This window comes from Hemitrygon akajei, chromosome 6, assembly GCF_048418815.1.
Source record: "Hemitrygon akajei chromosome 6, sHemAka1.3, whole genome shotgun sequence".
Lineage (NCBI taxonomy): Eukaryota > Metazoa > Chordata > Chondrichthyes > Myliobatiformes > Dasyatidae > Hemitrygon > Hemitrygon akajei.
In genome coordinates this window covers 143,150,771-143,165,664 of record NC_133129.1, presented here as the reverse complement: position 1 = coordinate 143,165,664, position 14,894 = coordinate 143,150,771, and the positions used below count along the sequence as shown (strand labels likewise).

Sequence of the window (14,894 nt, the reverse complement as noted above, 5' to 3'; positions counted from 1 at the left end):
TTCAAGGTCATTGAACGAAGTGTAATTATCCAAATTTGTGCTCAATTAATCTACCATTCCCTTCTTTAATCTTCCCAAAACAGGTTTTTGTCCATGCTAATGTATAATCAAAGTCATTTTTGCTATTCAATTGAATATGACCTTGTTAATCTGTTTCTTTGTTAATCCAGATACTGTCTTTGCCAATACAGAAAAACTTTCTCCTCTGATGCCACTTCATTCAGCCAGGGTTGACCAGAAAATCCCAAGCAATGAATTTTCTGTCTACTTTGTAACCTTTGGCTTGGCCAACGACACATCCACCTTTGCAACATCTGAATATGCTGTAACTATTTCCTTGTGGATATTGAGGACATTTGGTATTACTCAAGCTTTTTTGACCTATAATATTGTTTAAAATAACCTCACCTCAAAAGGAAATGTTTCTGAACCTTTCCATTCTGACTAATTAATGCCACATCAAGTCTTCTTCCACATCAAAATTTTCTTCAGCTGCCATTTTTCCAGACAGTGATCAAACTGAACCAAATTGTTAACAATGTTATCATATTTGAAATTCTTTAAAAGTGTGAAACACCATCTTTAAAAGCATATCTAATGCTAGCTTGCCAATTTTGCTACTTCCTCAAACTGATTTGCTGCTGACACTCTCATCCATAGTACATGCCCCCCAGATTTAACTAATATGGCATATCCTCCTCAAACTTGATGCCAGTACTCCCAGCTCATTTTAGAATAGTTTGCCATTTACTCCTGTGCTTGATTATGTACCATGGTTCCTGATGAACTCTTTCTCATTCATAAATCCTCCCATGGACGTGGCCCTCCAATAATGCAATCCCCAATCACAGATACCCATGTTCATCCAAATTCTGGCTTTCCTTGCATCCTCAGATTTAGTCACATCACAATTAACAGTCATGTTTCAGTTGCCAAGACCCTAAGGTCTGGAATTAGGTTAAAAAAATCTCACTACTTACTTCATTCCTCCTTAGAATTGACCACTGCCCAGCACTCTGTTCTCTATTCAAATATGCAGTTCAGTGTCAATTTGTTGATTAAAATGCCGTGTAGAATCTGGGCAACATTTTTCAGTACAATTTCTCTCTCAGTCTATGGGACTTAAGATTTCATATGCACCTTGTTCAACTGTAATGATGTCACTGAATGAGCTGGCAATTGGACAATGGATTCTGGGAATGAGTGCAAGTGCCATCGAGGATAGGATGCAGATCTCCAATAGTTATTTTTAATTCTTCAGACTTAAAATAAACTCAACCAGATGGTTATGAAATCCAAATTAATTTCCAATGTTTTGGTGTTTCATAGGAGTTAAGTAATTCTTTTACGTAACTCAATTCGCAATTTCACATTTTCATTTAAAACAAAACGTATCTGTGTACACCACACATGTATATATGTGTGTGGTATTTTGGATACACGCATATATGTGTGAGAGTGAGTGAGAGAGAGAGAGATTGATAGATATTGATTAATTTGGGTTTTATAAACCACAAGTAGAAAAGGAAAGAAGGTGCTAGTTTGAAAAATACGACAAAATCCCAATCTGGAGATCTCTGCCATTTTGGACACTGTATTTCGAGATGCATTGGACAGAGAGGAGCTTCATGGGAAGGAGGTCCTGGAATAAAGGCTTCAATTACATGAAGGCACAGAATAGATTTGGGTTATTGCCTTTCAAGCAGGGACAATTAATGAAAGGACATTCTGATGGTAAGATTCAACACCTTGAATATTTGTCACCAATAAGGAAGTTGTCAGAAGGGTAATGACCAGACACTTCAAACTAGAAATTTATGCAGCATTTTAATAGTGACTATGAATCCATGAGCTGGAGCAATGATCAAACTGTAAACATATTGTAAACACGAGGAAGTCTGCTGATGATAGAAATCCAAAGCAACACACACAAAATCCTAGAGGAATTCAGCAGCTCAGACAACATCGATGGAAATGAATACAGTCAATGTTTTGAGTCAAGATGTCAACTGTTTATTCACTTCCATAAATGCTGACTGACCTGTCAAGTTTCTCCAGCAATTTGTGTGTATGTTGCTTTAATACAATTTTTAAGAATACCAAATAGTAATTTCCCTTCTTTGCTATAAAGGAATATAGAGAGGAATTGGACTAATCGAAAAAAATCAAATCATTGTACATGCAGCACTGAATGGCCACTTCGTGCTTTTGTATGCAATGTTTTATAAAATACTATAGTCTATTAATTTAACATTGGATAAACAAAATACTGTTAGTAAATTAAAATCAAAATAATAGCAAGATGATTTCTAGTAAAAAAAATCTGGGATTCATATCCTACATTTCTATAATATTGATAACCTGATAAACAACAATTAAAGGTCTTATTAATTCGTATTTATTTGACATTCTCATCAATTCATAATTAATTGAAAAATACTGCATATATACAACTAACCAGATAAGTCAGAATGGAGGCCCAGATCACAAAAACAATCCTTTCAAGATAATACAAAACTGTCGAATGGAAAACTCAAAAATGGTAGTTCATACCTGAAGAAATACAGAAATCAATGATGACTAATAATTTAAAAAATCACACGTATAATGAAAAGAAAAATACACTGATAGTATCAATGTATTCAGAAGATAAACACAAGAGATTCTGCAGATGGTAGAAATCATGACAGCGTGACATGTGCTACAACTGCCCTTACACCTCCTCCCTCACAGCCATTCAGGGATCCAAACAGTCCTTCCAGGTGAGCTAAACATTACTTGCAAGTGTGTGGAAGTCATCTACTTTATCCAGTGCTTCTGGTGAGGCCTCCTCTACATCGGCCACTGGGAACCACTTTGTTGAGCACTTTTGCTCCGCTGCCACAAAGGGCAGGATTTCCTGGTGGCTCACTATTTAAATTCAAGTTGCCATTCTGTCTTGTCTGTCCGTGGCCTCTTCTATTGCCATGATGAGGTCAAACTCAGGTAGGAGGTACAACAACACCTCATTTTCCAACTGGGTAACCTCCATCCTGATGGCAAGAAAATCAATTTCTCTAAATTCCAGTAATTCCCCCCCCCCCCACTTCACTCCTTTTCTACTCCCCATTCTGGATGTCGTCCCACACTTTCTCTTCTCCTCACCAACCCATTACTTCCCTCTGATTACCTCCTTCCCTTTCTTCCATAATCCACTGTCCTTTCCTATTAGATTCCCTTCTTCAGTCCTTTACCTCTTTCTCCCATCCCCCCCTTCTCCCCCACCTTTCCCTCACACCTGGTCTCACCTATCACCTGCCAGTTTGTACTCATTCCCCTCCCTCCATCTTATTATTCTGGCTTTTGCCCACTTCCTTGCCAGTCCTGATGAAGGGTCTTGGCCCAAAAAGTCAACTGTTTATTTCGCTCCATAGATGCTGCCTGACTTTCTGAGTTCCTCCAGGATTTTGGGTGTGTTGCAAAGTATCCAAAAACTTTAATGATACATCAAAAAGAATAATAATCAGAAAACATAAATAAATACATATTAGCAGAACATGTTAATCAAACTGGCTATCTTTCTCTTCTACTGGCAGTGTTTAAGATGGTAGGTTAACTCACTGGACATCAAGCTCCAAGGAATATCTCCAATTTTCTCCTCTAATAGTTAATCCTGAAAGCTTTGACCTCTTACGAGTGCTGTTTCTTATTACAGTCACCTCTAATATCTTACAAACACACAGGCACACACCCAATAAGAATCATTATGTAAGAAATCAGCAATTATCCTGCACAATTCAAAACAGTACAAAAAACTGCCGCTAGAGTTTTAACTAGATTCCAACTCCATCATAATCCTTCAATGGACTATTGAGAAGCAACATTGGTTACCAGCAAACATATCTAATTGAATCCAATAAAGTAAACATTTTAAAAGCAGAATCTTCAAGGTACATACAGGGAACACAGGGCTCTTGAAAGCTAACACTGCACTTTTTTCCTTAGAAAACAAATCATTACATTTTATAGGAATATTGGTCAGAGCCATTTTCTTTTAACTTCCTTAATGAAAAAAACATGTTTAGAAATTTATTTAAGCAGAAGAAATAACCAGAAGGTAGGTGCTTAGAGAGAGAAGAAGCAGAGTGGGAAGAAGAATTGAGTAAAGCAGTAGTGCCAGCATCGACCAAGCGGGTTCAACAGCTAATTTCTTGTGAAGGCGACCTCTGATAACTTTTCAACATACACACGTAAAATAGGTGTCATTATACAGCAAAATCTGCAGATACCCCACACAATATCTGAGGCAGTGCAAGTGATTGCAGCACCACTACCATTGCAAGTCGGACCAATATAATGGCAGATGAATATACTGCATTACTGTGAGTAACTCAAATTACCTTCCAGGTAGTCGGATGAAAGAAGCATTTACAGCTGAACAGTTCAGAAACAGACACAAATAACACAGAGGTTAATGGGAAAGAGCTAAAGATTTTTGATGAGAGACAGAACCCATAATCTGTATGTGAAACTGGTGAGTTATCAGTCTAACAATGAATGATAGGACTTATGAATGTAGATGACTGCATGTTAGGCCATTGTTTTGTTTTTAAAAAAAAACATCTGAACATTCAAACACAGAAGGCTATTTCATGATCAGATTCCCATCTGGAAGAGGCAATTGCCAGACAAACGAAGAACACACTTCAATTTTTTCAAAATAGTATGAGTAAAGTGTGCAAAGAAAAATAAATCAGAAAAAAAGTAATTTGCAATTGCTTCATGGTTTCATGTAAATATGAGAAAAATTATCTACTATGGGTCAAAATATGCCTCTTGTTCATGTGCATAATTGTTAACATGTAGAAAGAATAAACTCTTCTAAGACTTCCAGCCAAGTACAAGTATTGATTTTAATCAACGTTTCAATGACAAACTCTGCCATCTTCATCAGGGATGATGCTTGGATGTGGCCAGTCCGGTGGTATTTATACTCCCATCATCCATCCCACCTGATTGGTTAGTCAATAAGGTCTCCCGCGTCCCACCTGTCCCACTAGCAGAAATCTGATTGGTTGAGTACTAACCAATCAGGAGGGACAGATGACAGGAGTATAAATAACACTGGACTAGACATGCCCAGGCACCATCCCTGATGAAGATGGCAGAGCTTGTCACTGAAACGTCAGTTAAAATCGATACCTGTACCCAGATGGAAACCCATGAAGAGTTTATTCATCATATATGCCAGGAAAGTACTAAATCCTTTTTCACATAAAAACAAGTTTCAAAGATTAATTTTCTTCAAGGAGCTGGACTGTTGGATCATTGTCCAGAAACTTCCAATGCAGAGAATGATAAGTAAAACAAAATTCCCCATACTACATGTCTATGGATACCTTTCCATTTAGACTCAGCACAAGGAAGGTAGAAATCAATTCTGCCTGAAGCCATGCATTAAAGAGCTTTTTACAGTTTCACAACAATTAGCTTGGAAAATATGTCCACCGAACCTGGTAGTTTATATTAATTAAAAACATTTAATTGCTTTAAGTGCTGAGTTCTTATTAATTATTATTTTTAAATGCATTATAATGTTTATTTTTAATGATCTGAATATTCTGAATGGTAAAAATATTCATTTCAAGCTGTTTAAAACCTGGTTCAGTCTGAAGCTGTGGTTTAAATAGCTGTCAATCTTGCAATGTGCAGGGCATTTTCAAGCAGCTTTGTTCACCAAATCATTGTAGGAAATGCACTCCAGAGCTAGCTTAGTGGCTAGGTGAGTTAGGAGTTTACCAGTTCTGAGGAAATGCATGTTCTGCGCTGATATAAATTGACACTTTGAGGTTCTGTGTGTTTGGAATGCTTAAATAATACTATCTGAGAAAACTGCTTTGATTATGCCCTATGCTCTGGCATACTTATGGTTTTAGGTGCCAATAATACAATTATTGATCTGCACAAAAATTGTATGCTGTGACTATTATGTACAATTACATTCAGTAACCCCATATTATAGGAAGTCATCTGAGATGTGTGAACTTTAATGTGCAAACTCCAGCCATGATGGAATTCCCAGTGGCAGCTCCCAATGAGAAGTTGTGGTGCTATCAATTTGGGGCATCTTTGCCATCAGTTGCCACAATACAGCCATGAGTAGGCTTCACATAGTTCTAATAAAGGGTGTATTAGAGGTGTATATCAGAGCAAGACTGGCAAAACCATTTCCCTACCTTAAATGTAACATCAAAGACATAGGATCAATTGGAGATCCCTTGACTCATCTAAATAAACCACATGCAAAGCCCCACATTGACTAGTGTCTTCAGCTTGCTGGGAATATGAAGGGCTGTTCCTGTGTTTTAAACTTCATGATGTTTTTATATTTCCTATTTTTTATTTCTCTATTTCCTGAGGAGACTGAGGTCCTTCAACATCTGCCGGACAATGCTGAGGATGTTCTACGAGTCTGTGGTGGCCAGTGCTATCATGCTTGCTGTTGTGTGCTGGGGCAGCAGGCTGAGGGTAGCAGACACCAACAGAATCAACAAACTCATTCGTAAGGCCAGTGATGTTGTGGGGGGTGGAACTGGACTCTCTGACGGTGGTGTCTGAAAAGAGGATGCATGCCATCTTGGACAATGTCTCCCATCCACTCCATAATGTACTGGTTAGGCACAGGAGTACATTCAGCCAGAGACTCATTCCATCGAGATACAACACTGAGTTGTATCACAGGAAGTCATTCCTGCCTCTGAGCATCAAACTTTACAACTCCTCCCTCGGAGTGTCAGACACCCTGAGCCATTAGGCTGGTCCTGGACTTATTTCCACTTGGCATAAATTTACTTATTATCATTTAATTATTTTTGGTTTTATTTTGCTATATTTCTACTCTATTCTTGGTTGGTGCGACTGTAACGAAACCCAATTTCCCTCGGGATCAATAAAGTATGTTTGTCTGTCTTTTACTACATATGGTAGCTGTAGTACACTGTGGCAGCAATAATGTCCATTGCACACTGGCTAATAATTATGTGCTGTCATAAGCCAGCAAGTCACTTACACAGAAGAGCACATTGAGGGCACCAAAATAACAAATATATTTCACCAAGTAACTGCACTTTCTTGCAATTACGTAACTCAAAAACCGAATATAGTGCAACAGAAGTTACATTCCTTGGTCTTCCATCGCTGAACAAACTTTTACTACACAGCTGCAGAAAAGACGTGGTTTGTTTAAGAAAATGAAAATTTAGTGAAATTGATGTTTCATTAACGTGAAAACAAATGTACGTATGTTGCCAACATTTAAAAGTTGTGGCAAGATGAAAACATTTTTCAGACATATTTACAACTGTGATTACCAACAGCTCTCACTGGCATTTTCTAGTATAATTCATTAAAATCAATTCCATTTTGCGAGGGAATAGTTTCAGCACAATAATGTTCTTCTTGGCAGAAGCAATTATAGGAGTGTAATGCATTTGTGGGAAATGAGCCTACTTTCATTTAGTAAATTAGCCATGTTACTTTAATTCTAACATCTGTGAGATTCTATTTAAGCATCTCCGAAACAGCACAAATTAAGTCGGATAATTCAGTTTTTAAATTTTCTTGGAAAATTAGCATTTGGCTAACATTGAACCTCAGCAACGAACTCAGATGAGCAGTGTGAGAGTAATAAAGGAAGCCAGAGAAAATTGTGTGAAAATGAACCGAGAGTGAAGACAGAAGAGGGAGGTTAGTAATAACTGCCCAGTCCCACCTTTAGGTCCAGATATTCCAGATTCTTCTTCAGTTGCATGTACGTGTCATCAGCCTGATGTTGCAGGTGAGAAAATGGAAAAAAAAAATCAAAATCATGTTAATCAGCGCCCTCCAATTCTTTTTTATCCCTATGATGTGCATCATTTCAAAAGGAAAAATAAATTCCACTGCATAATAAAGTTCCAGAACTTTGAACATCACAAATTAATAGTACTCCTTGTTAATAATTGGTGTTTTCATGTGATGAAACCGAGTAACTAAATATTCCTTTAGAAAAAGATTTTCAGGTATCACGGGTACAAAGTTCTGGATTTTAGCTATTCACAAGCAGATTTGTACACAAATACATAAATGCAATGCATATTTTCAACAGCCTCTATTCCATATACTTGGGAATAAACAAAAGGAGTGCCATAAAACAAAAGCGTAGTTGCTCCTGATCAACTCTTCCATAAGAAAACTGAAGCCAAAAGTTCATGCATTGGTCAAATAATGCAAGGCTGGGCAGAAATGCTCTGTTTTAGCAGAAGACTGCAACACTTTTAACAAAATCTTCCATCAGCTTATAAAAACTAAATATTTGATTGGAACATGTTTAAATTTCCACTGTCATGAAAAAAAAAGATCAGAGCTAACCAATCAAATGCTAAGTTAGGCTTGAGAGCAGAACAGATTTTTTCTGGCCAATGTCCAGGCAAATAAAGATGCAATTAAAATAACTGGCAAAAAAATATTCATGCTTGGAAGGTCAGAGAACATATTTTAAATTTGGGTGAGAAATTTAATTCTTTACAACTTCACAATTAGTAATTTGACAGCATTAGTAGGGTAAAAAGTTAATTGTTTCAATTTCAAACTTAACTGTGTACAAGAGGTTGTTGGCTCAAAGCAGAGTAAATATTAAAACTAATTTTCATCTTTTTCTCATGAAATACAACTCTGCGGCATGGCACCACAAACACTTTGTGCCCTGTGGTCATGTAATTGGTCTGGATTCATACGTGATCTGAACAGAGTGATGCTGGTGACATATCTGTCCTTCATTGCGCCAGCAATCACTAAAAGTTTTGAATGCATCTGATTTTCCACTGATTTTTACCAAATAGTCCTTCCAATTGCTTTAGATTTTGATTTAAACCATTTATCATTTACAATCAAATATTCTGTTGAAAAAAAATGAGTAAAGATGCAAGGAGGCTACAAATTTTGTTGAAACATTAAATATTATTTAAAAACACAAGCTTTTGAGGATATCTGAGAAATGACCAAATTAGATTCAATGGAATTAAGCATTAGAAGCTCCATAAGCTGTAAACATTTAAATTATAAGTACAGCCACATAAAGCGTCAGACGTAACCTCACAAAGTATTCTGGGACAAACGATCACATCAGGTGACATATGCAAGCCAATCAGCTGCTGACCTGATGGCTGGATTGACTCAGCTTGTTTAGTTGCAACTGCTTAAGAGTGTGATTTCGAACACTAGCCAACTTGGATTGGTGTCTCCGTAATTGGATGAGAAGTAAAGTTAGCTCCTCCAGCTGTAGGTAACATAGTGAGTCATAAAAGGAGGTATTAGCAATTATAGCATGTCACTCAAACTTCAAGGCACCTGTATCTTGCCATGAGTTTAAGACAATCAAGATCTAACCAGAAGTGTTACTAACATTCAAGCAATCAGCTTTGTTAAAACTTACCTGCAGCAGGTGTCTAAAATGCTGAAAGTCTCAAGAAAGGGATGGCATGATTTTTCCCTTGCATAGGCATTAAGTCAAAATCAATATTAATATTTCTTTTATACTACCTGAACAACAAACTAAGCAAAGAGCAGGATGGACACTTGACCTCATAATCTACCTCATTGTTGCCATGTATCTTAAGCACTTTCTCTGTAACTGCAAAACCATATTCTGCATTCTGTTATTGCTTTTCACAAGTAATATCTTGATGTACTGATGTCACAAAATAATTTGTATGGATGACATGCAAAGTTTTTCACTGTACCTCTCTTTAATTGTGACAATGAGCCAAGAAACTATTTATTTTACTGAAATAAAACAGGATTCTTCAAGGTCAACAGCAGCGGACACAGCAGATAATCAGCAAAGTCCGCACATAAATCTACTTATACTGTATATTTTTCCAAATCACCATTTCTGGGCACAGCTCAGTTCTCCCAAACGCAAGTAAAAATATGTATTCTACAAACAAAACACCAAAAAAAAAATCAAAATTTCTGTTTTGTCTGTGTTTAATCAGAAAATTGATGTTAATTTCAACAGGCAATGCTGCAAGAAATTATTGTTTATGTATGTAATACACCTACAATGATCATTACAATGCAGTACCTGGAGCCTGCTGAATCTGTACAGTAGATATGCAATAAAAACTAAATATTTTGTTTCAGTGTACCTGTTAAATAAATGTAGATTTGTGGAATAATTTGCCCACACTTTTAGTTCAACACTACAGTGACAAATATGTGTAATATAATGAGCAGGTTGAGGTCCATAGCCAATTTTGATAAATTCAGTGCATTTCCGATCTTTGAGATCTGAACGAAGAGCAAAAGCAGCACTCATCATGTAATGAATAAAGAACATCCATTACCAAGCTATCCCAAGGATATGGAAATGCTTCTGCTTCTACTGATAATATTGCTCACATAATAGATTGAAATGGAACAGCATTATTGCCACTTAAGGCAAAAATATGATCCTATGAAAAACTGGCATGAAACAAAACAGGCTAATTTTAATGGGAGTAAAACATCTGGTCTTCAACTTATCCTCCTAAAAAAATAACAATTACTCTTATGTAGCGTATAAAAAAAAATTGTGCAGTAGAATAAAATGTGAGCAATTTTCCCCAAAAGATAATTTTGATTAAGAGTGAAAACACATACATGAATGGGAACTTAATTAGGAAATTTAACTTGCAATTTCTCACCCTACATTATAGGGTGGAACTGTTTCAACTCGGGGAGCAGCTGCAATGAAGCTGACTGAGGAATTATTTTAGCCCATCCACCTCAATTTTGTAATATAATTAAAAGATTCTTCATTATTTGTACGTACCGTCTTTCCATGCAAACTAGGAGCACTAACAGTGTGTGTCATGTAACCCATGGGAGGCATCGAGCGTCTATCAATGTGTGTTGAACTCTGCCAAAGAAAAAAAAAACGCTAGGTTAATGCAGATTGATTGTAGTTTTTGCTGATGAGTTACACGATTTATAAAGTAAATGATGTGGACTATATTAGAAACAAGCTTAAGCTGCATGGTTAATCAGCATTCTAGCAAGGCAAGGTATATACCATTGGTTGAGGTATGATAAAGTAGTCAATGTAAATGCAACCATTGTTCAGAATGCATTGTCACATTCAGAAAAGAAAATCTCTAAGTTGCATTACACCACATTGTAGGCAGTTGGGATTCTCCATTTTTATGCCCACGAACTCCCAGTGAAGTAAATGGGCTAGAGATCATAATAGAGGGAGTGTAAACTTTGACTTTTGATTTCATACCCATTTATTTTTTCACCTCAGATTGTCAGCTGACTACTTTTGCTCCTGGATCAATGACCTGAAAGTGAAACCCAAGCTGATTTTCATATCCACTAAGAGAAGTGACTCCTCTTCATCTACATCGGATTATCTTGGTCAGAATATATCAAAGGTTCAAGGCTAGTTCTTATAATTTCAAACATCATCTTACTAATCATTATTTAGGAAAAATAGGGAAAACAAGGTTTATCAGGAGCTCTACCTTAGCCAAAGGGCCACGTGCTCTTCTCGGTGATCCTGTTAACAAGATCTCTAAAGACCTTTCTTTTGAGGGTTTGACAGTGACTCTTTCTGCAGGAGTGTGAGGTCTTCTGGGTGACAGGGCTTTTGGAGGGCCTGGTGGTGGGATGTCCGAAGGAGATGGGGGGACAGAGATTGAGCGAGGAAAATCAAAGGCAGATTTTGGTAATCCAGAGTTGAAGTCCGTGGCATGCGAGGGATAGACTGAAGCAGTTGGACTGCCATGCTTAAACTGCTGTCTCTGCTGCCACTCATACAGTTGCCAAACAGTGCCCTCCTTTGTGGCCTTGCGATCTTCGTGTGTCATTTTCAAGTGGGAAACACGATCCTGGGCATACTTGTAGTCACTTGGCAGGTTATGGTGCAGAGGAGGAGAGCTTTCTAGAGCTTGCCCGATATTCTTTGGCAGAGTTTGGTAATTCTCTGAATAAGGCTGAGATGGATTGGCTGTCCGATGTGGAAGAGTCTGGGTAGGTGAGAGGCTGAAAGGCATGACAACGTAAAAGTTTAAATAGCAAATCATAACTGCTGAACATAAAATGTCAGAATTCTAAGAACACAATTATTTCTTCACACAACAATGATGGCAACACGAGTCACTTGGCCTTTCATCACAAGCTTGAGTGATTATGTGTAAAACAACAGTCATAATCAGTCCATTTGTTGTCACTTTTCAATAATTGCATGTGTAGTCCTTATGAATGTTAGTGACAGTTTAAGATATCTTTCCCATTTGGTAATTTTCACTTACCTTTTGCAGTCTTGGTGTCAGCCCTTTGACACCTCTGCTAAATAAACTGCATAAATTCCAGCTTGTTTTCAATCTCTTTCAGAGAAAAGCAGGAAAGGTGCCAACAAGCATCAAGGAAATAAAATCACCTGAATCTACTGCTCCCAACCTCCGTCCAGTGACTTAGTGCAAAGTGTGCAATGCATGAATATCAAGTGAAGATGTATGTCAGCTTGGTTCTCAGACTTGAGCAGTCAAATATGATCATGAAGGTGTCCAAACCATATCAGTGCCTTCGCGAGGAAACAGGATAGAGATTGGCCTGGCATGAGCAAAGCTTACTTATCATTTCCCCTTTTTCCTTACAGCCTTCATGGTCCAAAACCTACATCCTGAATTTCACTAGATTTCCCAACTTAGAACAAACTTAAACTTTAGAAAGGCAGGAGCAACAGTGAGATGAAATTATGAGATTTGAACTTGTGGAAAATGAAACACTTTTCTTCCATGAACAAATGTCATTATTTCAGCAGCAGGAGATTTACAGTTGCATCAGCCAATGCTGCAATCTAACATTAGAACAGGGCAGAATAGAAAATAACAGCAGCATGAAGTAGAGTAAACATGGACTTAGGGAAAATTTGACAAATCAGTTGGAATTATTCTGAGGTTGCAAGAATTGAATATAAAGGGTGAAGCATTTGAAATGATTCATTTCAACTATTTGAAAGCCTATTATAATATGTCATACTAAAGTTGTTTTTAAAGCCCACAGTGACGAATGGTGATGTTCTAGCAGTTATTTATCTATTTAGAGATGCTGTAGAACAGGCCCTTCGAGCCACGCTGCCAGCAACCAGGTTGGATCGGCAGTAAGGAAAGCAAATGCTATGTTGGCATTCATTTCAAGAGGAATAGTGTATAAGAGTAAGGAGGTGTTTATGAGGCTCTATGGGGCACTGGTGAGACCCCATTGGAATATTGTGTGCAGTTTTGGGCCCCCTATCTTAGAAAGGATGTGCTGATGTTGGAGAGAGTTCAGAGAAGATTCACTAGGATGATTCCTGGAATGTAGGAACTAACATATGAGGAGCGTTTATCGGCTCTTGGATTGTATTCATTAGAGTATAGAAGAATGAGAGGGGATCTCATAGAAACATTTCGAATGTTGAAAGGGTTGGACAGAGTAGATGTTGAAAGGCTGTTTGCCTTGGTGGGTGAGTTCAGGACCAGAGGTCACAGTCTTAGAATTAGAGAGTACTCATTTAAAACACAGATGAGGAGAAATTTTTTAGCCAGAAGGTCGTGGATTTATGGAACTTGCTGCCACGTACAGCTGTGGAGACCCAATCATTGGAGGATTTTAAGGAGGAGATTGACAGGTATCTGATTAGTCAGGGTATCAAGGGATATGGGAAAAAACCTAGAAATTGGAACTAGACAGGAGAATAGTTTAGCTCATGGTGGAGTGCCGAATGGCCTACTTCTGCTCCTTTGTCTTGTGATCTTGTGAACCCACCAATGTAACCCTAGCCTCATCACGGGACAATTTATCATGACCAACTAACCAACATCTTTGGACTGTGGGAGGAAACCAGAGCAGCCAGAGGAAACCCACGTGTTCAAGGGGAGGACATACCAACTCCTTATAGATGACTTTGTGATTGAACTCCAATGCCTCGAGCTGTAATGCCACTACACTACCGTGGCAATCGCAAGCAATGACTTGAATGAGGAGAATCAAACATGATATGTTTAGGTTCGCTGATGATATCAGCCAGGTTGCTGCAGAGGCATCTCAGGACGATAAGGCAGCTTAACTGAGGGGAAAGCAATGTGGAAGATGGGAAATTATAAGAAGGAATGTGAGACCCAGGAGACTAGAACAACACTCACCTGTGAGAGGACCTCACTGGGTTGAATAGCATCTTTGGGGGTGAAAGGAATTTTGAATTCTAATGCAGGGTTTCAATGTAAAATATTAATAATGCCTTTCTTCCAAAGATACTGCTCAACTTGCTGAAATCCTCCAGCAGAATGTCTCTTATGACTCTAATGGGATTCAGAGAGATAATAAATCAGCCATGGAATGGTAGAGTAGACTTGATGGGCCAAATGGCCTATTTCTGTCTTATGTCTTATGGTCTTACTTGAGGAGAAATGTGAGGTCATTCACTTTGATTAAATTAGAAAGGCTTAAATGGTCAAGTGGTTGAAAGCTGTTAGCCTTCAGAGGGATCTTGGTGCCTTTGTCCACAATTCAATGAATGTTAACATGCAAGTATGACAACACGTTTAGAAGGCAAATAACAGGCACTCTAATACTTCTGCAATAAAAATCAAGAGCAGTTAAAAGGAAAACAAAAGATGCTGGAAATACTCAAAAGTCCAGCACCATAATTGGATAGAGAAGAAGAATTAACATTTCGATGTGAAGCCCTTTTGTCAGATTTGATGAAAATCTAACAAATGGCCTTCACTTTGAACCATTCAGTCTGTTTCTCTTCCCACTGATGCAGACTGACCTGACAAATAATTTCATAATTTTGTCTTTTTATTTCAGATTTCAAGCAACAGCAACTTTCGGCTAAGAGTAGTTTCATT

At 37.8% G+C, this 14,894-nt stretch overlaps 1 protein-coding gene across 17 annotated transcripts in view; it reads right to left on the bottom strand.

Annotated features, from left to right (window-relative positions):
- plekha7b (pleckstrin homology domain containing, family A member 7b) overlaps positions 1-14,894 on the bottom strand; it is a 401,998-nt gene that overhangs the window by 60,034 nt on the left and 327,070 nt on the right. For 13 of the 17 annotated variants that reach the window (XM_073049397.1, XM_073049398.1, XM_073049399.1 and 10 more), the window contains 4 exons: positions 11,523-12,042; positions 10,832-10,918; positions 9,176-9,295; positions 7,751-7,804 (listed from right to left, as the gene is read on the bottom strand). In XM_073049397.1, the coding sequence (XP_072905498.1) occupies positions 7,751-7,804; positions 9,176-9,295; positions 10,832-10,918; positions 11,523-12,042 (781 nt within the window). The remainder of the gene's footprint in view (positions 1-7,750; positions 7,805-9,175; positions 9,296-10,831; positions 10,919-11,522; positions 12,043-14,894) is intronic. The other 4 variants (XM_073049401.1, XM_073049407.1, XM_073049405.1 and 1 more) reach the window with 1 other exon arrangement.